The 27401-nt window shown below is 34.4% G+C and overlaps 2 protein-coding genes across 2 annotated transcripts; both read right to left on the reverse strand.

Moving 5' to 3' along the window:
* Window positions 1–5941: 5941 nt before the first annotated feature.
* On the reverse strand, window positions 5942–8144 carry LOC107363846 (uncharacterized). The gene is made up of 3 exons (XM_089268767.1): window positions 7593–8144; window positions 6435–7436; window positions 5942–6371 (listed from the first exon to the last, which is right to left on the reverse strand). The coding sequence occupies exons 1-2, from the start codon at window positions 7849–7851 to the stop codon at window positions 7264–7266; spliced, it is 432 nt and encodes a 143-aa protein (XP_089124893.1). The 5' UTR covers window positions 7852–8144; the 3' UTR covers window positions 5942–6371; window positions 6435–7263.
* Window positions 8145–11424: 3280 nt separating this feature from the next.
* On the reverse strand, window positions 11425–14151 carry LOC107364294 (ubiquitin-conjugating enzyme E2 S). Its single transcript, XM_015931631.2, has 4 exons — window positions 14033–14151; window positions 13758–13908; window positions 13397–13587; window positions 11425–12613 (listed from the first exon to the last, which is right to left on the reverse strand). Exons 1-4 carry the CDS (start codon window positions 14039–14041, stop codon window positions 12320–12322), a joined length of 645 nt encoding a protein of 214 aa, XP_015787117.2. The 5' UTR covers window positions 14042–14151; the 3' UTR covers window positions 11425–12319.
* Window positions 14152–27401: the final 13250 nt, after the last annotated feature.

Here is a 27401-nt window from a genome sequence, read left to right on the forward strand (position 1 = left end):
TTTACCCACATAACATTTAGAACAATTAAGACATAAGTCTTTTACCTTTTCGTATAACTTAGGCATCCAAAACCTTCTCGCAATTTGTAAATATGTCTTCTCGACACCAAAATGTCCACCAATAGGAGAATCATGTTCTTCCAAGAAAACTTTCTCCAAAACTTTGTCATTGATGACAATACGATTTATATCGTGTCCAATTGAAGGTTTATGATAAAGTAAATTGTTTAAAAACAAGAAACTTTCATGTAGCTTTGAATCTGGGTTAACTGCCATTTCATTGATTATGTTGCTGATTTTCTCATCTTCCTTTTGAGCATCAATCAATTTGATCTTCCACTGATCATCGGTTTGATAATGATAACAAGTTTCAAAACTTTTCCAAAGTAATGAATTCACTGCTTGAGCATCACTGATAAATTGTTCATCTTTGAAATCACAAAATTCACTTAAGTCTGAAGACTGCACAAAATACAAATTTTCAATGTATTCCAATTCTGGATCAATTGTTTTCCTATGATCCCATTCGTTTTGATAACGCGATAGACAATCAGGTCCATGTTGATCACCTTTAGTGTAAATTACTTTGAATTTATAACTCGAAAGAATTATTGACCATCGATTTAATCTCTGATTTTTAAACTGAAGCTTTGGAAGCTGACACAGGGCATGATGATCTGTCTCCACGAGAAATGTATCACCATCCAAATAGTGGTCAAACTTTTTAATTGCTACCAAAATAGCTAAACACTCTTTTTCACTTACTGAGTAACTCAATTGATGCTTTGCTAACTTCTGGCTAAAGAAGTATAATGGTTTCCAACATTTTACTTTCTCAATTGGAACCTCATCCAAGGATTTAAATCCATCAGGAACTTTTTGTTCAGCATCTTCTTGCAGCAGAATTCCACCAACTGCAATATCACTAGCGTCAACGCTTAATTTCTTCCTAAGTTTAGGATTAAAATGTACCAGTAGAGTTGTTTCAATCAAAGAGTTTTTTAACTCGTCCAAAGCTTGATGGTCTTGCTTCAACATTTTAAATTTTCTTTCTTTCGATACCAATCGATACAAAGGTGCAGCTAAATTTGAATAGTTCTTGATATATCTCGAAAAGTAATTATAACACCCTAATTGCGATTGCAACTGACGAACACTAGTAGGGTAAGGCAGACGCTTTAAAGCGGCAACTTTATCAGGATCTGGTCTTATTCCATCACCATTGACCAAATGTCCTAATAACACCAATTCAGTACAACCAAATTTGCACTTATCTGTTTTAATTTTGAGATTCCAATCTCTTAACCGCTCAAGAACTAAACTCGTGTTTTCCAACAATTCATTCCAAGATTTCCATTTCCATTGCCATCAGGCGTTACGAATACTGTTTTACCTCTTTCACTCGGAGGTATTTCGATTTGAAAATAACCTTGATAAAGGTCGAACATATTGAAATACTTTGCATCTCGAATTGCTTCCAAGCAATCATCTATCCTTGGCATAGGATGGTAAATGACTTTTGTAAGTCTGTTAACTGCTCGTAAATCGTTCAATAATCTAAATGAACCATCAGGTTTACCTATCAGCATCGCAGGTGAACCTCCCTCAGAATTTGATCCATCTTCAATAATATCGTTTTTCAAAAGATCAGCAATAATTTTCTCATACTCCTTACGTTTTTCAACGGTACAAGGATACGGCTTTTGAAAAGGAACATGATTATCTCCAATATCGATTTTAATCGGCCATCTCTGCCAGGGAACCAAGCCAAGATCTGCTTTATTTTGGCTAAAAACTTCAGGGTATTTCAATAATACATTTAACAGCTCCATTCGTTTTTCATCATCCAAATTTGGATCCATACGCTTCATAAGTCTCTCACTTAGACTTAAGTCTTGTTTTTCATTCTGAAAATAAACCGGAAAGATGTTTTCAAACTCTTTCGTCTCAGACAGTTCCATCATGAAATTCTGTCTTTCTTCAAGTTGAACAGGGACAACTTCTTCTTTTTTATACGGAGAATAAGGCATAACAGGCAGGAATTCCCCTTGGAACATTCCTAATCCTAAACAATTAACCATAGGCATTTCAGGTCTACCAATCAACTTCTTTGATTCATCAGCGGTACAAAATCTAAACATCAACTCCGGAGTGAGCCATTCATCTCCAATCGCTTCTCTTACATTCACTTGGTATCGGCCACCATAATTCACCATACCAGCAAAGAACACGTCGGCAAAACGATTTCCAAGCACCATTACTGGTTCCAAGTTCCTCATCACTTGAAACTTTATTATCCTCGATACATTCATCTTAGGATGCTTGAAAACAGCGAAGGCAGAACCTTCCACAGCTTGAACTGTATTTGCAATGATACCGCGTACGGCAACATTTGAATGCAAAGTAAAAGCTTTGAGTTGTTGAGCAAGATTTAAATCTATACACGCAGTACATGCACCAGTATCCAGTAAAACATCGCCGACTCTAACAACCTCTTTATCAGGATAACAGAATGTTAACCTCACCGTAGGAAAATTCCTAAATTCATCATCAATATTGGTTATTAGCTCGACTTTCTTAGTTTCAGAACTTTCAGTCATCATGAAACAAACGTCGGATGCATCTGGGGCTCTAGCTAACTTCATTACTCCATTAGCTTCATTTAAATCTGGCTTTTCCTCGCCAACATAATTGCTAGTTTCTTGCTTTACAGCATTTGTCTGACCTTGACCAAACGTCGGTTGAACTCCAGCCATCCTCAAATTAGCAGGCTGAAAACGACCATTAGACTGACTGCTACCACCACTTTGATTAGCATCAGTATCTCTGTTAGATTTTCTCGGCTTGCGACAATCCCTTGACGAATGTCCCAAAATTCCGCAATTATAACACCTGAAAGCTGGCTTTCGTGCCGAAGCACTGAAGGAACTGGAACTTGAATTCCTCTTCTCGTCCTTCTTATCACCACTATCTTTTCCACCTCGAAAAGATTCTCGTTTTGATTCGCCTCTCTCATTGCGTTTTCGCATCTCAATATTATATTCGTTTACTAACGCAGCAGTTAGATCTTGAATATCATGAACAGACTTTGACCGAATCAAAGTGTCCTTTACCTCTGTAGGCAATCGTATTAATACGTCTTGTATAAACTCACTTGGCGACGGTTCGCCTTTCACCTTAATTACCATAGTCTCCAACTTACGAATGAATTCGTCTGGTTTCATATCGAAGTTCCACTTGAGATTATGAAATTCGGCTGTAGCTTGAGAAATTACTGCAGGGTTTCTCAGCTTCTTCTCTAATGCAGCGATGTAACTCTTACTCGTATGTTTCTCACGATCCAATTCTCGTGCATACGGTAAAAACTCGTAAGCCATAGCCTTTTGTAGGACATATAACTTATCGTCTTCATGACAGCGTTCTAGACTCAAAATTCGCTTAATTGTTTGTAACCACATCCATGAGTCAACAGTACCAGGAGTATAGTTGGGCAAAACTGGAAGTTTTGGTTTACAACGAGAGTAAGCATTGACGGCTAGACTTTGTCGTCGTCGAGGTCTTTCATCCTCATCATCATCATCACTAGCATCCATTTGGTCTTTTGACCTCTCTCTCTGAACAGGAACATCTCGTTCAAAATTTCTGCTTCGGTTAACTTCTTGAGAAGTACTTGGTCCAAAGACATCATCTACTTCAGACACTTCATCATTACCAATAAGGTCTTTCACATCGAAACCTGGGTTAATTGTAGTTTTGGCAGCATTAATGCTTGGCAGCTCTGATCGACTCCAACGTCGAAGAATTGATTCAAGAAGTCGCTTTGCAGGAGGTGCAATTGACATCTTTTTAATTGAACCCTCTGGAGCCATCAACATGTGCTTAGGGTCCCATCCAACCAATCGAATTATTTCGCGAATATCGGCTTCAGAAACATTATTTTCCCTTAACTCAGTTACCCATGAAGGTATTTTCAAAAAACATTGACTTGAGTCAGTTGTGTCCAGCATTTCTTGTGTTACTTCGTGTACATTGTGAATGTAAAACATCGTTTTGATCGCATCAAAAAATTTAGCACGAATAACTGCATCGTTCTGAATGAACTTGATTTTCCATGTCCCAAGATGGGTTCTCATTGTAATAATATCGAGAGCTTTTAAGCTTGAATCTGGTGAAGTTGTTTGAGTTGAACTCGTATCACTTGTTTTGTCTTTATTTTTATCACTATCACCAGCCATGAAACAATAGTCGAACTCAACGGTTGAATTTAACAGCGATCCTGCCAAGGTCGCCATTTGAAAGGTTACAATTACTTAATCGTTTGAAAACGAATCACAATCAAATTTAATCACAATTAAAGATGAATTCAATTTAAACTCAGAAGATTTATTCAGCCTTCCAAATCCTGAATGTTCAGGTTCTTTTAGGATCACAGTTTCAAAACTATTGAATTAGACCAAAGTCAAACAAAAGGTAGAGTTTCTTTAAGCTAGGATTAGCGAAACCACAAACCACAAACTGGTCAAACTGGAATGTTGTCTTAGGACAGGAATGTTGAACTGGACAGTCACAAGACTTGAACTTTATTAGCTTTAGAAAGCGAGAAGAACTGTTGCAAGATTAGCTTGAAAGCTTTAGACAGAATAGTCACCAAACTGGAACCAAAATAAGCTTAACACAGAGGCTTCGATCTCGACCCAAAGTATCAAAATTATCACAATTAACTCGATAGCTTTCAGCTCTAGCATCACTTGAATTTATCAAATCAGGACAAATAGACTTAAGTCTCAAGTAGCACAATAAGGAAAATTAAGAAGCACAATTGGAAGTTTTAAAACTAGAAAATTAACTAAATTTATTTAAACATAAAACTGAATTAGATGAAGTAAAGGTTTTAGAACCATGTGAAAACTCAGAAAGAGAGATTATCACGTTAAGTAGAGTAATCAAAATTAACTAGTAAAAAGACAATTAAACTGAGAATTATTAACCCCTTATATATGTTACATAACGGAAGGAAGGAACAATAGAATTAAGGAAAAGGAAGAATTGTGTAAGCTTCAAAGCTATGGTCACCATCTCTGTGACAACAGTAAACAATCTTATGATGTCATTGTTAGGGATTAATACAAAATTACAAAGCCAATTTTTATGATTAAACCAAAATTTTAAAGAAAAGAAAGATAAAGCTTTAAAGCTAAACAAATGAATTAAATGAAATTAAACAAAATGATTAATGGGATTGTTCTTGGGTAACTCTACCCTTCATGTTAAACAGTTTCAAGTCAATAAATATTATTATAAAAGTTTGTAAAGCAATTAGAAAATTGGATTTCACATGAGATTTGAAACTGAAACTTAATCATACTTACTTTTAAGGAATAAAGAAAATGTTTTACCGTCTTCTTTCGGTTGGGATTCGCTGATATTTTTGGCCTTTGAATCGAACAAGGTGACAAATTTATCTGTTTTATTAACATTTGATGAAGTTGATTCTGATGATACAGATCGTGTTAACGAAACAGACCAAACTATCAAAGTACAATGGGCTAAAAACAGAACAGTTATAATGCTTATTTGCTGAGGTATCAACATTGTTGGTTGTTTGAATTTAACTGTAAGTTGAACACATGAAGATGAATCTAAACGGATGAAGAGTGATGCTCTATAAAAGCCTATTTATTATTGAGTAACATTGCCACTAAATATTGACCTTAACTTGTTCAACCTGATCTGGTTCGGTCATTTTTTTCCAGCTTACTTGAAGTGTGATTCTGTTTATACAATGTAACTTGAAGTTAAACTTCTATGAAATATTTTCCTATTTTATTTATTGACTCATTGTACCAAACCATTGTGAAAAAACAAATACAGAAAATCGTCTCATTGTAATCGAGGTGATAAATTTCGAGCGATTATCTATCAATTGTCAACCAAATATTAATAAGCCTTCGAAAAAAAGAGAGTTTATTTTGTCACAAAAAACTTGAGTTACATGAGATGAAGCAAATACATTGGAAGACTCTGAAAGGGAAAAATTTTCAACTTTTGGCCTGAGATTCAGTATTTAGTCAATCGACATCCTATGATGATTAGAGTATGACTCTTTGAAATAATGTTAGATCATATTAATAATATACTCTACACAGGATCATAAGCACTATCGAGTTCACAGTTTAAATTGAGTTTACATTTGGTCTTTGCCATACTTCTTGTTATGTTATCACGAACTTCAGGCATTTTTTCCAAACCATTGAACAATTTATCAGTTGACCAAATGAAAGGTATGGATATAGTATCACTCATCATATTGCGGCCTTTTATAACTTGCTCAAAAACAAAGTAAAAAAATTTCCAGGGGAGAGAAAGTTTCTCTGAAATGATACGTTAGACAGTTGGTCAATAAGAGCAACATACTCATTTTAATATCAACTCACCATAATTGAAACCGAAAGGACCAGCACCTCGAGGTTCGACTTTGTCATTTCTCGACCATTCAGTTATGTTCAAATTATGTGGAATCGATGAGTTCACATTTGTAAGTAAAGTTGGTAAAGTCGATGTAACTTGTAGAGGAAGCGATGAAACAAATAAAAGGCTAGTTTGGCACAAAATACACAAAAATAAAATGAAACAACTTGGTGAATTTAACTTCATTTTTGTTGAGTAAAGTGAAGATTTATATAATTAGTCGATTTGAACTTATAAAAATGCTTGGTAATGTTAAGATTTTTATTTTGTTTTCAAATAAATAATATGAACATATCTAACGGAATCTGGCATTTCTTGCAACAAGGATAACAAGTGATAGTTGAATAGCTTTCCATCAAAAAGGACTCTCTTTCAAATGCACGTTCGGGTAGCAAAATCCGGTTCCGATCATCTTGTATTTACAAAATATAACCTGACTTCATTATGCCCTCACCAGGCTGCAAATTTTACAAAAATCATTGAAAGATGGGATGACTCAATGAATAAGTACAACTTTCATTGAATTTAATAATTTTCAAAAAGACTTTAGTTTAATAACAATTTCATCAGACATTAAATAGATTTTATTAACATGTGAAAATGTGAAACAATGAAAAGTTAAATCACGGCAGGACCGGTGTTAATTTGATTATTTTGCTGACTGTTGATCGATAATATGAAAATTATTACATAGTGGTCAGTCTTGTATTTCAACTGTACAATAGGCACTCAGAAAATTGTTTGATTTTAATTGGCATCAGAAGAAAAATAGTCTAATATTATCTACAGATCGCACTAAGAATTGTTTTTATTTCTGTTTTTCAAATACTTGCCCCAACGTGAAAGAAAGTAGTCCATCGCTTTTAATAGTTCCAGTGGATTTTTCTCAAGAACATCTTTAACGATTTGCCCTGAATTCAATAAAGACATTGCAAACATTAATGGAGCATCAAGCACCTTCGCAACTCCTGAAAATATAAATATTTTTATTAGAATACGTTTTTTCAAATTTCATTTGTTACACAGCTTATTAAAATAATGTCAAGAAATATTAAGCTATGAGTGAGGAGTGAGTAGAAAAGGGTTGCGATGGACTTTTGGAACAGGGATTTCATTGTACTTACCATAACTCAACATGACTTTCCAAAGTGAAACTTCACGTTTTGATGAAAATGAGCGTAACAATCGGGCTTCACTGAGTTGAGATACTTTGATGGGTTTAGCCTTTGAATCAACCAAAGTAACAAATTTATCTGTTTTATTAACATTTGATGAAGTTGGCTCTGGTGATAAAGATCGTGTTAACGAACCAGACCAAACAATTAAAGTACAATGGCATAACATCAGAATAGTTATAATACTTATTTGCTGAGATATCAACATGTTTTAGCTGGTTGTTTGATAATAACTGTAAGTTGAACACATGAAGATGAATCTAAACTCAAATCCGGTTCCCTTCACGTTATTAAATATAACCTGACTTTTAAGATTCACTCACCAGAGTCCAAACCTCTCACCTCAAATTTTCATTGAAAGATGAAGATCTTGAGTTCATCAATTAATTCAATTCTTATTGAGTTAACTATCGATTGAGATCGATTTAATTTGACAGAAAAGTAACTTCTTTTTGTTGAGCAAAGGTATTAAGATTCAAGTAAAATATTAGTTTGTTAAAATATTTGTTAATGTTATGATTTGTATTTCATTCAAATGAATGAATATAATAACTATTGTGTGGCAATGTGGCCTTTTGTGGCAATGACACAAATTATTAGTTTAACAACTTTTCATCAAAAAGGATTCTCTTTCCAATACACATTTGGTCAGCAAAACACAATTCCGGTTTGCAAAAGGTTTACATTTAATATGTGAAACAATGAAAATTCCTGTTCAAAAATCAGTGTCAAAAAATAACAACATACAATAAACTTTATTCATTACAGAATAGAAGCAAATATTTAATAAATAAGATCATAATTTACACTACAAAGGTTCAAAGGCACTATCAAGTTGACAGTTTATATTCAGTTTACATTTGGTCTTCGCTATTCTGATTTTGTTTCTCTGTATTCCTTCCAAACCATTGAACAATTTATCAGTTGACCAAATGAAAGGACGTGCAACAGTTCTCACTATGGAATTACGGGCTTTGATAGCTTGCTCAAAAACAAAGTAAAAAAATTGCCCGGGTAGAGATAGTTTCTCTGAAATGATACGTTAGACAGTTAATTATCTGGTCAATAAGAGCAGTATACTCATATTAATATCAACTCACCATGCTCGAAACAGAAAAAACAAGGAAATGCACCTCGAGGTTCAACTTTATCAGTTCTTGACCATTCAGTTGTGTTATAATTATGTGGAATCGATGAGTTAACTTTTGTGAGTAAAGTTGGTAATGTGGATGTAACTTGTAGAGGAAGTGATGAAACAAATAAAAGGTTACTTTGGCACAAAAGACACAAAAAATAAATGAAGCAACCCGGTGAATGTAACTTCATTTTTGTTGAGTAAAGTGAAGATTTATATAATTAGTCAACTAATGGATAAAAATGTTATCAAGGTTTTGTTAATTTGTAAATAAATATGAAAACTAACGGAATCGGTTTTCTTGCGGCAATGACAGCAAGTACAATTGTAAGTGTATTAGTTGAACAACATTCCTCTAATAAACTCCCTTTTATACATTGGGTCAGCAAAACATAAATCCGGTTCATGTCATGTTATTCACAAAATGAAAGGCCTTACTATGAGTTAATCATCAGGCTTTATAACCATTACCTTCATTTTGATATTGAAAGATCTCAAGATACGTAATTCAAATAATTTGCCAAAAGCATTGTGGTCACACAAATGAATCTTTATTTGATTTTAAAAAAATGTTTACTTGTAAAATTTGAGCAAATCTCTATCGAGCAATATTCAAATTATAATAATATTAAGCTATTTAAGTTCATTATTGACAAAATCGAAATCACCTGTTAAACAAAATCATAAAACCTTATTTCTCGGCTCAGCACTTTTCTTGTTAGATATTTAAAGTCACACAAGAAAAAACTTGAAAAATCCTGTTCCATAATTGTATGAAAAACGATCTAAGTGGACACTATTATATCGAAGACTGTCAATCAGATCTGCCTGTCAACTGATAAAGACCGATATCCAAAGTTAACTTAAAATTAATTTGCTTTTCTTGGATATCAGCTATAAAGGGATTCCCTAATTTATGGTTTGCTCAATTTAACCGAATCCCTTATAACTTTGAACTTTCATATGATTCAATCTATTAATGAAAATATGATCAAAATAAAGATCCCTTATCATACAGTTATGGAATAGCCTTTTACATCGAACTGCTTTTCTTGCGTTTATCAAGCTTCTGACGTCTAACAAGAAAAGTACTATTAATAGATTGAGGAATAAGATTCTCTAATGCTGCACAACAGTTCGCTTCGATTTTGTCAAGAATAAACCCGAAAGTATTAATAGCTTAATATTAATTTACACTTTTGAATGTTGCTCTTATGAGATTTTGCAAATCAACGGAAACCGATGCGAATCGGAGTGAATGGAGGAAGGGGGATTTGTATGTAACTCGAAAGGCGCCTCATGAAGTATATGAATGGACCTGGACTGATAGGATTTTTATGCATGAAATCTCCCACTTTCCGAAAGTAATCCTCCGCAGCTGGTGCAGCTTCAACTAGTTTGCCGTAAAATTTGCCGTTAGCTTCTGAAAATATGAATGTTGATATTTATATTAAAATATGTAAAACTGTTTAAATTTCATTCGCTACTCAGTGTTAAAATTAAGCAATGGCTATTATACGTTATTCATGTGTTGTGAGCTAATAAAAAATAGAATCGTAATAAAGTTTTAGAACTGAAACTTCATTATACTTACTTTTCAAGAGAGATGGCCCTAACAATCGGGCTTCACTGAGTTGCGATACTTTGATGGTTTTGGCCTTTGAATCAGCCAAAGTAGCAAATTTATCTGTTTCATTAACATTTGGTGAGATTAATTCTGGTGATACAGATCGTGCTAACGAACCAGACCAAACAATTAAAGTACAATGGCATAGCATCAGAATAGTTATAATACTTATTTGCTGAGATATCAACATGTTTTAGTTAGTGTTAGATAATACTGTAAGTTGGACACATGAATATGAATCTAAACGGAAGAAAAGCGATGATTGTTACTTGGCCTCCAAAAGCCTATTGATTATTTTGTATCAGTGTCCAAATATTGAGTATAACTTGTTCAGTCTGAACCGGTCCAGTCTCTTGTGTCCTCTCACTTGTAGCAAAATTATATTTTTTACTGCAAGTTAATAGCTAGTTCGGTAACTAGTGAGGGTACTTTCATTGTGAAGCGAATTTTTATTCTGAGATTTCTGATGAATCGCGTATTATCTGAATGATACATGATGATTTATTTACAATTGTCGTACAATCTAACAAGTTATAAAATAGAAGAAAATGCTTTGATCAAGAAAAATCTTTAGACAAATCTTTCACTTTTGAGTTGAGAGTAGGAATTTTGTTAGTTTGTAGGGACATAAAAACTGATTCTATTGGTTCTATAATATTAAAACATTACTTCGATTGCCTTTAGTACAGTTCAATGATCAGCTACTTTTTTCAATTTATCAACAGCTCTCTTGATTTTGGCCATTGGCCTAAATTTTGAGCATCAATATCTAGAGAATGGTAGCGCAATCACCATTCTTTGACCAATCATTAGATCTTATTATGAGCTGTAACATAATGTTACTGAATACCGGAGAAAATCTTAGCTAATTAATTCAATAATGAATATCCCTTCAACACAACATAAGATTTGTGTGCGAGCAACCATTTACCTTTAAAAATCGATTTTCAAATCTGACAAAATAATTAATATAATGTTATAATTTTTTTTGTAGGATCTTGAATGATCTGAAATTTCAATATGTTATAATGATTTATTTTATTTATTTTGATTAGGTTATGTTAATCGATGCGAACTTTGAGCTTACAATGTTTAGAGGTTGACAAAGGTTACGATGGACAGTGTTTAATTTGATAAACAGTGTATTTAGTGGTGAATTTGGGAATAGAGATTAGTTAATTTAATAAGTGTTGCCTAGTAAATTTTCAATCTAAATTTTGTTTCCATATCATATTTAAACGGTTATTGATCGATAAAATTGAATAGTCTAGATTGTGAATAATTTAAAATGTAAAAAATTATCGATGGTCTGGAAAACGTTCAAACGATGATATAGTTTTCGTTTTGAATTGAAATGGTATATATAATGAATATTTGAAAAAAAAGTCAGTCTTCACGATAGTACAGAATCATATCATGAAATATTGGTTTTGGCCAGTATAACCTTTAACATGACACGAAACGAAAAACAATACAAACAAGCAAAAAATTCGTACTTTCTTCAAGGCAACTAACTCTTGCTTGAAGTTGATTAAGAAATATGGTGAGTAAGCCCATGGTCTTATGATAATTTCAATGAATTATAAGACGAAAATACCATTTTGTTGGTGATCGAAGTTTCTGTTTACATATTTCCTGCTCTGTTAAATAACAATATTGCTACAGAGGATGCAACCAGTCTCTTCAATTTGAAAGAAAAAAAACGATAAAAAAAGAGGCTCAGAGCGATCTGATTGAAAAAAAAGAAGATCACGATAAAAAGACAGATAGACATTGAGAATACAAGTAAATGAAAAAAAATTGAAAATAGTGGTATGCAAGATTAGGCATAGTGAGACTGGAGAGAAAGCGTCTTAAGTATCAAAGATGCTAAATTATATATAGTCAATTTACGTTTTCCTAAAACATGATCATTTATAATCTTTTAAGGGTCTTCTTTTTGTCTTTTGCAGGATTGGACTTTGTCTTAAGCCTTTTAGCTGGTGGTAAATTATCATTATTTGATTCATTATTTGTTGTGCTCTTGGAGCTTGTTCCTGCAACATCACTATCAGTGGTCTCCTTCTTTTCCTTTGGTGCGCGAGCATGAATTTCTGTCATCATCTGGGCCCTTTTGCAATAATCATCATAATGGTCTAATAACAATTTACCGGCTTCTTCGTTAAGAGCTGATTCTGGATTTGGAACGATCAGCAAACATTTGATTGTCTGAAAAAGAAAAAACAAAAATATTTTAATGTCAAGATAAATACGAGTAGTGAATATAGAGAGGTTGGTGGATAGGAAAATTCAAGATAACATTCAATAACGAAATGCGAAGAGGTTAATGCTAAATAAAAATGCCCGACCATGAGACTAATTACGAAAATTATTTGTATAAGAAAATAGAAAGAAAACAGAAATCAAAATTGTTGTCAAGGCTAATGATAGGGACAAGGCAAGCAACCTGGTAATTCACTTTTTGACCATGAAGCAATTCACAATTTTGAAGCAAGCCTTGATCTGAAATTAAAAGCTATGAATTGTCATAAATTAAGCTAAAAAAGCTAATTTATGCAACAATAAATCAATCAGGAAGAATAATCAAGAGTATAATAAAAAAAATTATAACAATCTAAGATAAAAAAAGGATTAGTAACAATAGCAAGAGACTGGCCAGATGAGTAGCTGAACAACTTAAGAGTGCTAATAAAACGCAATTAACTCATGATTTGAAATATGACTTAAATCAGGTGAATATAAATTATAGAATGAGAAGACAGTACAATAATCATTGGACCATAGACCTATTTGACTTTTCAATAAAAAAAAGATTGCCAAGAACAAGCTTCACCAGTCAAGCTTAACAAAGCCATCATTCAGGTAAAAAGTAACTTGAAGGGCTCTAAGATTAACATGGTGCTAAATGAGTAGGAAATGGCAAGATAGGCATGAAATGATATGTGAAAAGGGTAAATGGGAGATGTTAAAAGTAAAATGAATGATTCTTACAAGAAGAATATGCTTAATACCAAGATCAGACTTCCACTCCTTTTTCAAGGTATTTACACAGATTTCACCATTTCTTGATACGTTGGGATGGAAAACTTTAGTGATGAAGTACGCTTTAGGAGGTGCAGAAGGGAAATCTTGCACTAGTACCAATCTAACCCGAAAAGATCCTCCAGCATAAGGTGTTCCAGCTAACCAATAGCCCAATAATACATAGGTAAAAAAGAGAAAGTAGAAATTAGATTCAATTGAGATAAATGAACAAAGCAAAGATAAAGAAACCAATGGATGAGTATTGGATTTGACAGTTGAACCAGAAAAGTGAAAGACATTGGCAATGTAACATCTCACTGAGACATACCTGGACCATCAATAATAGCTTGAATATTTGTAACGTCTTCATCATTTAGAACTACTTTAATCCCTTCTAATGGTTCAGTAACCAATTTGTGAAGTTCTTTAGTGACTTGCTTAATTACATGAGGAGATAAATTTTCTACGTTTGAAGATGTCTAAAGAAGAAAGGAGAAGAAAATGGTGATGGCAAACAGATTTGGTTAAAATCATTAAAATCAAAAATTAATGACATTAATTAATGAAACCTTGCAAAGGTGATATTAAAAGAGGCATACTTACCGAAGACATGATGACAAATTAATCACCAATTTGATTCAAAAATTGCTTTTGTTGGGCTAATGTTTTTAACAGTCAAAAAAATGAATTCCTACCTGTAACAACTGATTCTTTCAAACACAAGAAAGACCAATAAGCAAGGAGATCGTTATTCAACGGTCCCTAATACCTTTCTTTGACGTCAATGCCATCTGCTGTTTGAATTAACAGTTTCAGTCATTTAAATTCAACATTCATTGCTTTTTACGGTTACAATTAATTAACAAGTACTTTTTAATCATATTTAACTAAAGCAGTGAATAATATGCAACAATTTTGCTAAGATTTATTTGAAATTTGACATACGTTCAACACAAAGGTCTTACTTAATGATGTCAAAATTAAAATCGATTCCAACCATTGTCCAATTCAAATCGGAATCTTTACTTTGTGCCTTGGAATGAGTTATTGAATTGATTTTTGAGATGAGAAATTTTACAAATGAACTTGTTTTTGAGATTGTTTAATTAGCTCCAAAATCCAGCCAGAATGAGAGTAAAAGTGAATCCAAAATAATCGGAATTGGTCATTTACTTTTGTTTTTTCTGTTTATTCTGGTCAACGCAACTTAATTCAAGTATTACAAATGATCAAAATAAATTTTAAAAATGTAAACTGGTTTCTGTCATTGGTTAACGTTACAGTAAATAAGACAGCAGTTGCCGATTCAAAAGTGGTATATTGAATTCGTTCTGTTAATTTAAACTGTCACCTCTAAGGTTACTCACATTTCCGTGTTGATAAAAATGGATGATCAAGATAAAAAGGGTACAAATGAAGATGGAGAAGCATTCCTGTTTCCTAAATACAGAGTGAAAATCAACGCAAGAAAAATTTCAACCATTTCTTTAATTTTTTAACATTCGATTGCTATAAAGATCAATATAAACTATTGTGATCGCTTCGAAGTTGTAATCAGAAAGCATTAGGAGTTATACTGTTGTAATACTGTTTAAAGGTTGAATCATTTCAGATAAAGGAGTTCTCACCAACACTCACTCGCTCAAATTAGTTAATTTGGCTTATTAATAAGATCGAAAGTCTAGATTTCTTAGCAAATCTTAAATCCAATGCGAATTGGAGGCAGAAACAGTACAGTTAATTCGTCATTAGCTTATTAGAGTCCCATTGTTAACACTTGTTACTAATAAAAAGACTCGGTTAACACAATCATCAAATTTATGCACGAATTGAAAGAAATAGACAGAAACGGATAAAGATTATTTTCTTTCAAAATTAGACTTTATTGGTTTGTAGGGACATGAAAAATGAGTCTATTGGTGCGATTAAAAGATTTCTCTAACGAACATTTTTCGAGAAAATCGAGTTCAAAGTTGAAACTTCGATTGCGTTTTCTACGATTATGGAAGCACATTTCTTCATGAGACTCTTAGAACTGATTTAACTTCTGATGATTAATCAGGAAATGTATTCGGTTTGATGCATAGAACTTTTATTTTTCTGCAAAACAGATCAGTCCGATTTTCAAATAAACCGATCGTTTTCTACGACAGTAAGAGTTAGTGAGCTGAAACTTATTATTTGCCCATAAAAATTGTTCCTTCAAATCATTGATTGAATATTTTTTTCAATAGACCAACAGTTCTCTTGATATTGGCCATTGGCTCCATAACTTTGAACTTCGATATTTCGAGACTGGCATCACATACAAACATCATTCTTGCACCAATTTATCTCTTTACTAATTAATAATGCAATGCAATTCAATTACTCTCCATTAGCGGATTTGCAAGATGGTATTTGGACTGTAATCGTGCGAGTAACAACTTATTTAACAAAACAAACTCATATAAACTCATATCTTGGTGAAAAAAGCAATTTTCTGGTTAAACTTGCAAATGAAATGCAAAGAATGCTGCCAAAGGCACGAACATTTCAGTTGTGATTTGAGACTTAAAGGCATTTGTAGGGAAATGAAAACGGAATCCATTGGTACTAATAAATGATTGATCTGATGGACAGTTTTCGAGAAAATCGAAGTCAAAGTTGAAACTTCGAACGTCTTTTGCTCAGTTATGGAAAACGATTTTTTCATGAAACTCATAGTACTGATGTAAATTTTGATGATGAACCAGAAAATTAATTTATTTAGATCAATAAAATTTTCTATTTCCTTTAAAACATATGTTGTATGACGTCCGGTTCCAAGTTCTTCTAACACACTTTGAGTAACAGAAGCTTCCTAGAAGCTTAGAATCACAAGTATGGCTCAACCGGGTTGAGTATTTCAATAAATTCAACAGGGTTGAAACTAAGATTTGACCGGGTAGTCAATACTTCTAAACACAGTAATAGTCCAAGACTAATCACAGTACAAATGTAATACCGAGTATTACTAGTAGTTTAACCAACCTAGTTGGTAAGGCTGAATATTCCTGGAATATTCACCAAAGGCACAGATTCCTAGAATCTAATAAACTTGAAGGACACACGTTGATTTCTGATTACAAAGGTTTAATCTATCAAAGGTCACTTAAAACAATTGATCAATTTAGGCTCTATTTATACAATTAATAAAAGGAAATCAAAAAGTAAGGATATTACACAAAAAATAGAAAAAGGAAATACTCGGTATTTCCAAGAGCAACAGCTCTTTAGCAACCCGGTTGCTAGTAACAGTAATTGCAAAGCGCGAACATTGAAATGCACAACATTCCCCCCGACTGAAACTAGACCACCGGTCCATTAGCACCAAGCGTTATTTCCATTGACTGGCCATCCACAACCCGTTCACCGGGTGGCAAGGCAATCCAAAACGTTGGCCTATGACCCACTTGATGTTGTCTCAGGGTTTGGTGAGTTCCTAACACTGTGTAGTCAACTCGAATGATGGAACCCAGTTCCGTGTTGAAGTGACGCTCGATCCTGGATCTCAGCTCACTTGCTCTCATACCAAGGTCTAAATCGATGAACCTTCTCGAGCGATTACCGTATCGTACGATGACATGAGGTGATCCCCGGTATTGGTTAGCACAGCGAATGTGGTTCATCATTCCTCTAGGTCTTGTATCCTGACGTGCTTGGGCTAGTTCTTCACGAACCGCATCTCGTTCCATCATTAAATCGATCACTTGAGTGGACAGATTTTCGTTCCTTTCATTGAGGCTGCGAATCCTGGATTCGAGCTCTCTAACATGTTCACGGCAATTATGTCCACGCTTAGGAACTCCACAATTCTCACAAGGAGCATTCGACTCCGGATTGTGTTCACAATTTGCGATGTGATTTCCTAAATCACCATAATTAACAATAACGTTGCAAGCTTCATATTTACACCGTACTTGCAAACGATTTAGAGTTGCCAGATTCCTGCGACCACCTTCCAAAGGTAAAGGTCCAATACCATTTCGCAGCAACTCATTCCTATTACACCGAAAAGGACAATACGGATTAGCAGAGGCTTCCAGGAAGCGTGCAAAACAACTCGAGCAGAAGATCGTCGGGCAACCTGGTTGCGGTGAGGTTACATGAACCAATGGATCAACAGCTACATTTAAACAAGTTAAACATTTGTAATCCTCAAACTCTTGAGGGTTAACCATTTGACGATGAGTCAGAACGTTATCGTCGTCTACCAACTGCCATTCCTGGACAGGCGGTGGAGGTCTATTATCTGGACCAACAACTATATTTGCACCAGCAATACCAATCGGTTCCCTGGGTTGACCATTAGGGTCCCATCGTTGAGCTTCGAAGATAATCTCGGGTAAATCACCACCATCGGCATCTTCCAAAGGCTCCCAGTCGAGATTCATTTTCTCACAATTTCGGTTGAACCCGGTTCAACAAACACAATAGATTCTGAGAATCTCACTTAAGTATTCCGAGAATACAGATTCACTAAAAGTTCCCAAGAGCTACTCAGTAGCCAAAAGATCTCCAAGATCAAGAACGATGTTGAAGGTGTTCCCAGAACACAAATCTTTACCAAAAGCAAAGGTATTCTTAATCGATTAAAGCAATACAATTGCAACTAAAGCAAAATCAGATTTTGCAAAACACAAAATTAAACAATTAAACAAATTTCCAAATGAAATCAAAAGATGAAGTTAGTAGAATAATTGTTCCCAGAACAATGAGGTTAACTTCCACTTCCAGTTGCGAGGGAAACAAGTGTCAATGGTTACCGAGTAACCAAATGTAATGACCAAATGCACCTCCAAATTCAAAATTTAACAAATTAATTTAACAAATACCCAAAATGAAAATAAATTAATTTAAACAGAAACAAGTATAATTAGTTAAATCCAAGCATTTCCAGCAGTTCATCATCTGCCTCCTCATTCCTGGAATGAGTTCCATGATATGGCCGCAGTCTAGAAACATGAACAACTTCTTTCTTGACTGGCCCTTTTAAGTTAATCAATTCATAATTAACAGGATTTATCTTCTTAATTATTTTATAAGGTCCCTTGAACCTATCAATAAACTTCTTGTTTCTTCCTTTAACCAATAAAGGCTGTTTTACCAGAACAAGCGAATGCAAATCAAACTCTGTTTCCTTATGCGTTCGGTCGTACAACTCCTTTGACTTCGATTGAGACCTTTCAATGTTCGATCGAATCAATTCTCGAGCTTTTCCCAAAGCATCTTCTCTCGTGGAAACTCGATTCCATTCAATTGGCAATCCAATCTTGGATTCCCAGGGAAGCCTGGCTTCCACACCATGAGCTAAATAGAACGGTGAATACTTAGTAACCCTATGAGGCGTTACATTGTATGCAAAAACAACTTCTTTCAGGAATTTATCCCACTCATTCGGATTATTTCAACTGTAATTGCACAAAGTCGTACCCAAATAGGAATTAAATCTTTCAGTTTGTCCATCACTTTGAGGATGATAAGCTGATGTAGGCAAATGTCTAATGCCAAAACTTTTCAGAAAAGTTTCAAACTCCTCAGACATTAGATTTGTCCCTCGATCAGTTATCAGAGTTCCTGGAACTCCAAATCTAAGTATCCAATCATTGAACAAAACTTCAATAATTTGCTCACTTTCAGTTGATTTCACTGCAGTTGCTACGGCGAACTTAGTTAGTCGATCATTGATCACCACAACATACTTGAAACCATTTTTCGACAGCGGTAGCTCCATAATATCCAAGCTTATGTCACAAAATACGTTCTTTGGACATCTTATCGGAATCATTAATCCTTGGCTAGCTGCAGGATAAGGCTTTCTTCTCTGGCACTTATCACACTTTCGAATCACATTGGAAAGATCTTTGCACATTCCTGGCCAATAAGCTCGACACTTGAGTTTTTCCAAACATTTGTTCATACCCAAATGACCTTCATTATGAGCTTCGCTCATCACAAGAATTCGCAATTCTTTAGGAATAACAGGCACAAGTTCTTTTCCTCTTTTAAAGAACAAAATCTGATTCAGAATCAGAAACTTCTTTTTCAATCTGCTTTTTGCTCTCTTCGTTAACTCACTAGAGTTCAAAAGATCCCGGATCTTTAAGCAATAAGCATCTTTCAATTGCACATCCTTGAACTTTGCAACAGGTTCAATGTAACAAATTGAAATATCATTCTGATTCAATCTTCCTGGAAGATTAATCTCAACTTCATCATCATTACTGATCTCCTTTAGCGGATAGCGTGAAATGCAATCAGCATCTCCATGCAATCGTCCACTACGATACTTGACAACAAAATTAAACTCTTGCAATTTGATTGCCCACCGCATCAATCTCGGTGTCAGTCTTTTCGATGATGTGAACCAACATAACCCACAATGGTCTGTAACAACAGTAAATATGCGTCCAAACAAATAATGGCGTAACCTTTGTAAAGCCCAAACAATGGCTAAACACTCCTTTTCCGTCACTCCATAATTCTTCTCAGCGGGGTTCAAAGTACGGGAAATATAGCAGACAGGCTTTAAATTACCATCACTTTGACTTTGATATAAGACAGCTCCAATACCGTAATCACAGGCATCGGTATGGATCTCGACTTTACCATCATTTTGAAAACATGCTAAAACAGGCTTACAAGTTATGACTCTTTTCAACTCCTCGTAAACTTTTCTTTCCCTTTCAGTCCAACTGAAAATAGCATTTTTCTTCAACATAATTGTTAACGGTCTAGCTAAATCACTAAATTTAGGAATGAACCTCCTAAAATAGCTACACAATCCAAGAAACTTCCTAATGTCTTTACAACTTTCAGGTTCCGGGAACCTCAGAACAGTTTCAATGTTACTTTGACTCGGAGAAATTCCAGCAGCACTAATATGATATCCTAGATAATCAATACTTTCTCGGTTGAAGGAACATTTCTCTTTTCTCAGCTTTACATCAAACTTTCTCAAGCGTTCCAATACTTTTCTTAAGTTTAGATCATGCTCTTCCTCTGACTTACCAAAAATCAGTATGTCATCAAAATAAATATAACATGAAATATAATTAAGTCCAGCGAGAACCCGGTTCATCGTTCGGACAGCAGTCGCAGGTGCATTCTTTAAACCAAAAGGCATTCGAGTAAATTCATACAATCCTTGAGGAATCACAAATGCAGTCTTGCACTGATCTTCAGGTTTCATAGGAATATGCCAATACATAGCTGCAACGTCTAAAGATGAAAATCTTATACAACCTTCCAAGGCATCTAAAGCATCTTCAACTTTAGGGATAGGATACGGGTCCAAAGCAGTAATCGCATTCAGTTTTCGATAGTCTACACAAAACCGAGTTTGACCATTCTTCTTTCCAACAAGTACAATCGGACTTGCCCAAGAACTTTCGCTTGGAATCGCTATTCCATCCTTCAGCATATCGTTCAGCAATTTACCAATAGCTAGCTTTTCTGATACAGCAATCGGGTAATACTTCTGGTAAATCGGCGGATGATTACCCGTATCAATCGAATGTACTGCATCCGGGATGCAACCAACATCTCCAGGCGATCTACTGAAAACATCTTCAAATTCAGCAAGATCTACAACAGCAGCAGAAATAACCGAGTTATTTCCTTGATTTGAGTTCCTGGAACTCACAGAATTTATTAATCTCCTCGTCTTCACGACATCTCCATGAGGTCTGGTTAATCTCACACTTTTGTTCCCATACGTTATCGTAACGTTATGGCGAGTACAAAAGTCACTTCCCAATAACACATCTTGGGTTAACTTTTTCATCACAATTAGACGAATCGGTATACAATGGAAATCTGCAAGCAGCTTGCACTCAGTCCATCCATGAGGAACGTCCACGTTCGTATTTGCCATTGTTACTGGACCAAAACTCCATACTTTCAAAGGTAGACCACATCGAATTCTAAATGAATCGCTGATTAGTGATACTCGAGCTCCTGTATCCACTAATGCTCTGCTCTTGATTCCATTTATTTCGATTGGTAACGTTGGCAGTGAAACATTTCCGAGAAATGAAGACAACGTTATCGGCAAATCTGATGAATGAATACCAATCTCACTGGTAATCATTTGCCAATCATCTCTGAAACTTTGTAATGTTTCATTTTCATTTGATACTCCCTGAGTACCTGATGTTCCTGGAACATCCCTTTCATTTTCCAATGTTCCCTGAACATTAGCATTTGATGTTCCTCGAACATCTCGAATAACAGTAGCTGAGTTCACAACAGCAGCACTTCGTTGATTCTTCAATTGTAAAGAATTAGCTTTTACCTTAGCAGCATCATAAACTTCAGGACAATGTTTCATGAAATGCCCAGATTTCATGCAATTGTAACAAACAACAGTAGAAGGATCTTTCCTCTTGAACACTTTGTTCGCTTTATCATGCGGCTTTTCTTGCTTTTCTTCTTTACTCTTTTGGCTAGGTTTTGACTCATTCGACTTTGAGTCAACCTTTCGACCTTTTTCAATGATAGCATCATTGACTGAAATCAAATGTTCGAGAACTTCTAAAGTTCTACGACCAATCAATGACGATGTGAAAGTACTCCTCATTGCAGGTTCCAAACCTCTCAGTGTATGAGTAATAATTTCACTCTCCGTCATATCTGGATTAAAGTCCATACATAATGCTAAGACAGAATGCCAATAGGCAGATAATCTCTCAGTCTTGAGATGAACCCGGTTCATCAACTTTTGATATATCGCGTGCCTATCCTCGTCCTTAACATAGGTAGCTAGAAACAGTTGTTTAAACTGCATCCACGATTGACCTTTTCCAGCAGTCTTAGGTAGATAAATATACCAATACCAAGTCGATGCTTCATCTTTCATAGCTGCACCAACTCCTCGTATAAGTTCACCTTCCGTCCAATAATTCAAAGCAGCAACTTCTTCATACCTCCTTAACCAACTCGCGGCTTTCTCATGTTCACCATGAAAATGAGGCAAAGGAACTGCTTTCATTAGAGCACCTCGAGCTCTTTCACCATTCTCGTTTGTAGAAAACTCATCCAGAAAGGAATGAATTCTTCTATTACCAGGTAACTGAGAATCAGATTCTCCAGTAGGATTCAGGGAATCCTCTAAACCTGTAGATTCTTTCGATGATGTTGGTGTTCCCTGAACACGCAACTTATTGCTCTCAAGCAATTTCTCTTTATCACTTCTCTGCTTTTCAGAAACTCGCAAGGCGTGAATCATATTCACATGATCATTCTGAGTTTTTCTAACATCAGCTAAATCTTTCATGAGAATTTCTAAATTCGTACCTTGAGATTGCAGAGCTGTCAAGACTTCTCCCAAAGTCTTTTGTGTCTCCTGCTGAGTCTTTTCCATATTAGCCAAAGACTTCTGAAAGACATTATTGTTGTGTTTCAGAGCCTCAATCGTTTCAGGCGATATGGTTGGCTTAGATTGTTGTTGCCTTTGTTGTTGAGGGACGAGCGGATCTTTATCATTCATTTTGAATTCCGGGAATTCTACTGAGTGTTACACTGTAACCAGAACAAACTTAGAACAGAACAATAGAATTCAGCAAACAATATCAGCAAACCAATAACGAATTCTACAAGCGTAAGTTCCAACAGCATAGGATTCCGAATCCAAAACACCAATTCTCCCCCACACAGAGACAAAAGAACCACCAAAAAAACAAAAACCACCAAATAATAGAGCACAGCTTAACACGAGAATCTCACAAATCGAAGGGCATCTCCACCAAATGTTGTATGACGTCCGGTTCCAAGTTCTTCTAACACACTTTGAGTAACAGAAGCTTCCTAGAAGCTTAGAATCACAAGTATGGCTCAACCGGGTTGAGTATTTCAATAAATTCAACAGGGTTGAAACTAAGATTTGACCGGGTAGTCAATACTTCTAAACACAGTAATAGTCCAAGACTAATCACAGTACAAATGTAATACCGAGTATTACTAGTAGTTTAACCAACCTAGTTGGTAAGGCTGAATATTCCTGGAATATTCACCAAAGGCACAGATTCCTAGAATCTAATAAACTTGAAGGACACACGTTGATTTCTGATTACAAAGGTTTAATCTATCAAAGGTCACTTAAAACAATTGATCAATTTAGGCTCTATTTATACAATTAATAAAAGGAAATCAAAAAGTAAGGATATTACACAAAAAATAGAAAAAGGAAATACTCGGTATTTCCAAGAGCAACAGCTCTTTAGCAACCCGGTTGCTAGTAACAGTAATTGCAAAGCGCGAACATTGAAATGCACAACACATATAAGTTCGATTTTCATTCAAACCGACTATTTTCATTAACCATAATAGTTAGGGAACTGAAACTCATAATTTTGCAATAAAAACTGTTTTCACACACCATGGATTAAATATTTTTTTCAGTTCATCAACAGTTCTCTTTATTTTGGCCATAAACCTAAAAACTTTGAGCCTCGATATTTCGAGAATCGTATCACATACAAGCATCATTCTTTCGCTAAACATTAGATTTCACTATGAGCTATAATATTATATGACTTAACACCCAATAAAATCTGAACTAATTCATTTAATAATGAAGATTCTTCTAACGCATAAGATTTGTGTTTAGCTTTATAAACCAAAGTCTCAAATCTGACAAGCTAATATCAAAAGGGTATAACTTTATTTCTAGGATCTCGAATGGCTTACTATTTCAATATATTATAGCCCAATATTAAATTCAATGTTTCGTGAAAGAATGATGATTGTAGGTGATACGATTCTCGAAATATCGAGACTCAAAGTTTTTAGGTTTATGGCCAAAATAAAGAGAACTGTTGTTGAGTTGAAAAAAATATTCAATCTATGATGTGTACAAACAGTTGTTATTGACAAATTATGAGTTTCAGTTCTCTAACTCTATCGGTCAAAGGACAAGGTCGGTTTAAATGAAAAACGAACTTGTATGCTTTACAGAGAATCGAAAAATTTATTTCAAAAAATAAGTGCACTTTCTGGTTCATCATTAAAATCTACATCCCTACTATGAGTTTCATGAAAAAATCTGCCTCCATAAATGTACAAAAGACGTTCGAAGTTTTAACTTTGACTTCGATTTTCTCGAAAACTGTCCATCAGATCAATCATTAATTAGTACCAATGGATTCAGTTTTCCTATCCCTACAAATACCACTAAGTCTTTAATCACAACTGCAATGTTCGTGTCTTTGGCAGCATTCTTTGCATTTCATTTGCAAGTTTAACCAGAAAATTGTTTTATTCACCAAGATATGAGTTTATATGAGTTTGTTTTGTTAAATAAGCTGTTACTTGTACGATTAAAGCCCCAACAGCATTGTTCAAATGCACTAATGGAGAGTAATTGAATTGCATTGCAGTATTAATTAGTAAAGAGATAAATTGGTGCAAGAATGATGATTGTAGGTGATGCCAGTCTCGAAATATCGAGGCTCAAAGTTATGGATCTAATGGCCAATATCAAGAGAACTGTTGGTAAATTGTTCAAATTATTCAATCAATGATTTGAAGGAACAATTTTTATGGGCAAATAATAAGTTTCAGCTCACTAACTCTTACTGTCGTAGAAAACGATCGGTTTATTTGAAAATCGGACTGATCTGTTTTGCAGAAAAATAAAAGTTCTATGCATCAAACCGAATACATTTCCTGATTAATCATCAGAAGTTAAATCAGTTCTAAGAGTCTCATGAAGAAATGTGCTTCCATAATCGTAGAAAACGCAATCGAAGTTTCAACTTTGAACTCGATTTTCTCGAAAAATATTCATTAGAGAGATCTTTTAATCGCAACAATAGACTCATTTTTCATGCCCTTACAAATGATCAAAGTCTAAATTTGAAGGAAAATAATTTCAATCGTTTCTGTCTATTTCTTTCAATTCGTGCATAAGTGTGATAATTGTGCCTTTTTAGTAACAATCGTTGTTACTTGCAAAATTTTTACGAGCGACATTTATAAAAAACTGATGACTGAGTTGAACGTTCATTGTAAACTCAATTTGACTGATAGAATCGAGTCAAAAACTTGATGGTTGATGGAAAATAAATATTTTATCGTCAACATCACCATCAATCAAGAAGAAAATTGCATTATTATTTCAAGTTTTGAGCTTATCAAGCAATATTATTGGAGCAAGATGTAAAAGGAAAAATGGAAGATGCTCTTCAAGACCTTTTCTGCTTGAATAAATGAAATTGGTTGCATGGTTCAAATTCAAATCAGTATCAAATGCATGAACACAACTAGTAGCTGTCTGGTTAATTTGATATTCAGACATTTGCAAGGTTTTCATTACATTCCGTTCGCAGCGGGCAACAGTACAATACAATCCCGACCATTATTGTTTTCTAGCTCATTGATTCGCAATTACAATGATAACCATTGGACTGATAAAACCCTTTGAGTTAATGTTAAGCGGAATCTGAATAATGGACAAATCATTTTGAGCAAACATTACTTTCATTGAATCTTGTCCACAATTGAACTTGAGATTTCCTCTCAACTCTTAATGTCTTACAATGGCAAATCGCTATGATTGCTGCATTTCTTGAGCTATTATTTCAAGTTTTGCTGAATTTTTCACAGTCTTGGCTATTGTCTGAAATTATTGAACAGCTAAACAACAAATATTATAAAATATTAAAATTAATTGCCCATAAAGAAGCTGAATTTGCTTGAGGTCAATAAATATGTATTTTTATTGCAAACCAAGCATGAGTACCTTTATTATATCGTATGGCCATCGCCTTTATCTTGATCATCCAATGTCATCAACACGGAAATAAAAGGAAAGCAAAGTTAATTTAAGATGACAGTTTGAATTACAAGTTTCAATTCAATATATCACTTTGCAAATTTATATCCAATTAAACTGTATCAATGATGGTTAGTCAAGAAACCAGCTCAACTTTCAAGTTAATTAAAATACCTGAATAAATTGACTGAAGACACTAACATACAATTAAGCCAGACAATCCAATGTTTAGCCAAATGCCACTTTTACTTCTTGAGCTGATTCAAACAATACAAAAGCTAGATGATTAAAACTGTCAACCAGATGCTATCAACAATATTGCCCTTCAATAAGCCCAGTGAGTTGATTTCAACTCTTTGAACCTAAAAAGCTTGCACTTAATCAAATTACCTGATGTAAACATATTGAACAGACAATATTACACCACTAAACGTGATGTATTACGGTGTCCCGATCAAAGCGGGAGACACTAAAAGTGACATATCTTTCGGCATATATGGTACATAATTATATGCTTTAGCTCATTCAAAAGGCCATTTACTCAGACACCGTAAATTCAATTCATTTTTTTCAAATAAAATTCGAATTGTTAGAGAAACGTGAAAAAGAGCGAAAAGGTCAAATCGATAAAGTGGCCTTTTTATTCTGTATTATTTTTTTTAAACATGTGTTCTGAGGTCGAAATTCAGATTTTTCGGTGTGCATAAAGTCCAAATATAAATTTATCAATATCAAAAGTCCACAATTTGCACCAAAACAGGCGGCAAATGATTTTGAAGTCATGAGTACCCTTCGATTTCGTGAAAATTTTTCATTTTTTTCAATTTTCCCATGTTAATTTTCCCTATTCAAATTCTCCTCTTTAATGAATTATGAATTTTCTATTTAATCAGCACTGACCTAGAGAGTTTTAAATTATGATATCTTAAAGTGGACAAAATTACCTTTCGAATAAACTCAAAATTATAAATGACCACGATCTAGATCAGAAAATATTCCACTTTTAGTCGCTCCCGCTTTGATCGGGACAACCTAATAAAATGATTTATTTATTTTAGTAGTTTCACTGAACCAAGTTTCCATGCTATCAATAACTAGTTGTAAAGTTATTCAGCAAATGTATACACATTAACTAAATACTTGGAAACCTAGTTACTCGGATGAAATATTACAAAA

Source organism: Tetranychus urticae, chromosome 3 (genome assembly GCF_039701765.1).
Source record: "Tetranychus urticae isolate SD_2017Ah chromosome 3, NJAU_TeUrti_SD_1.0, whole genome shotgun sequence".
In the NCBI taxonomy this organism is placed as follows: Eukaryota; Metazoa; Arthropoda; class Arachnida; order Trombidiformes; family Tetranychidae; genus Tetranychus; species Tetranychus urticae.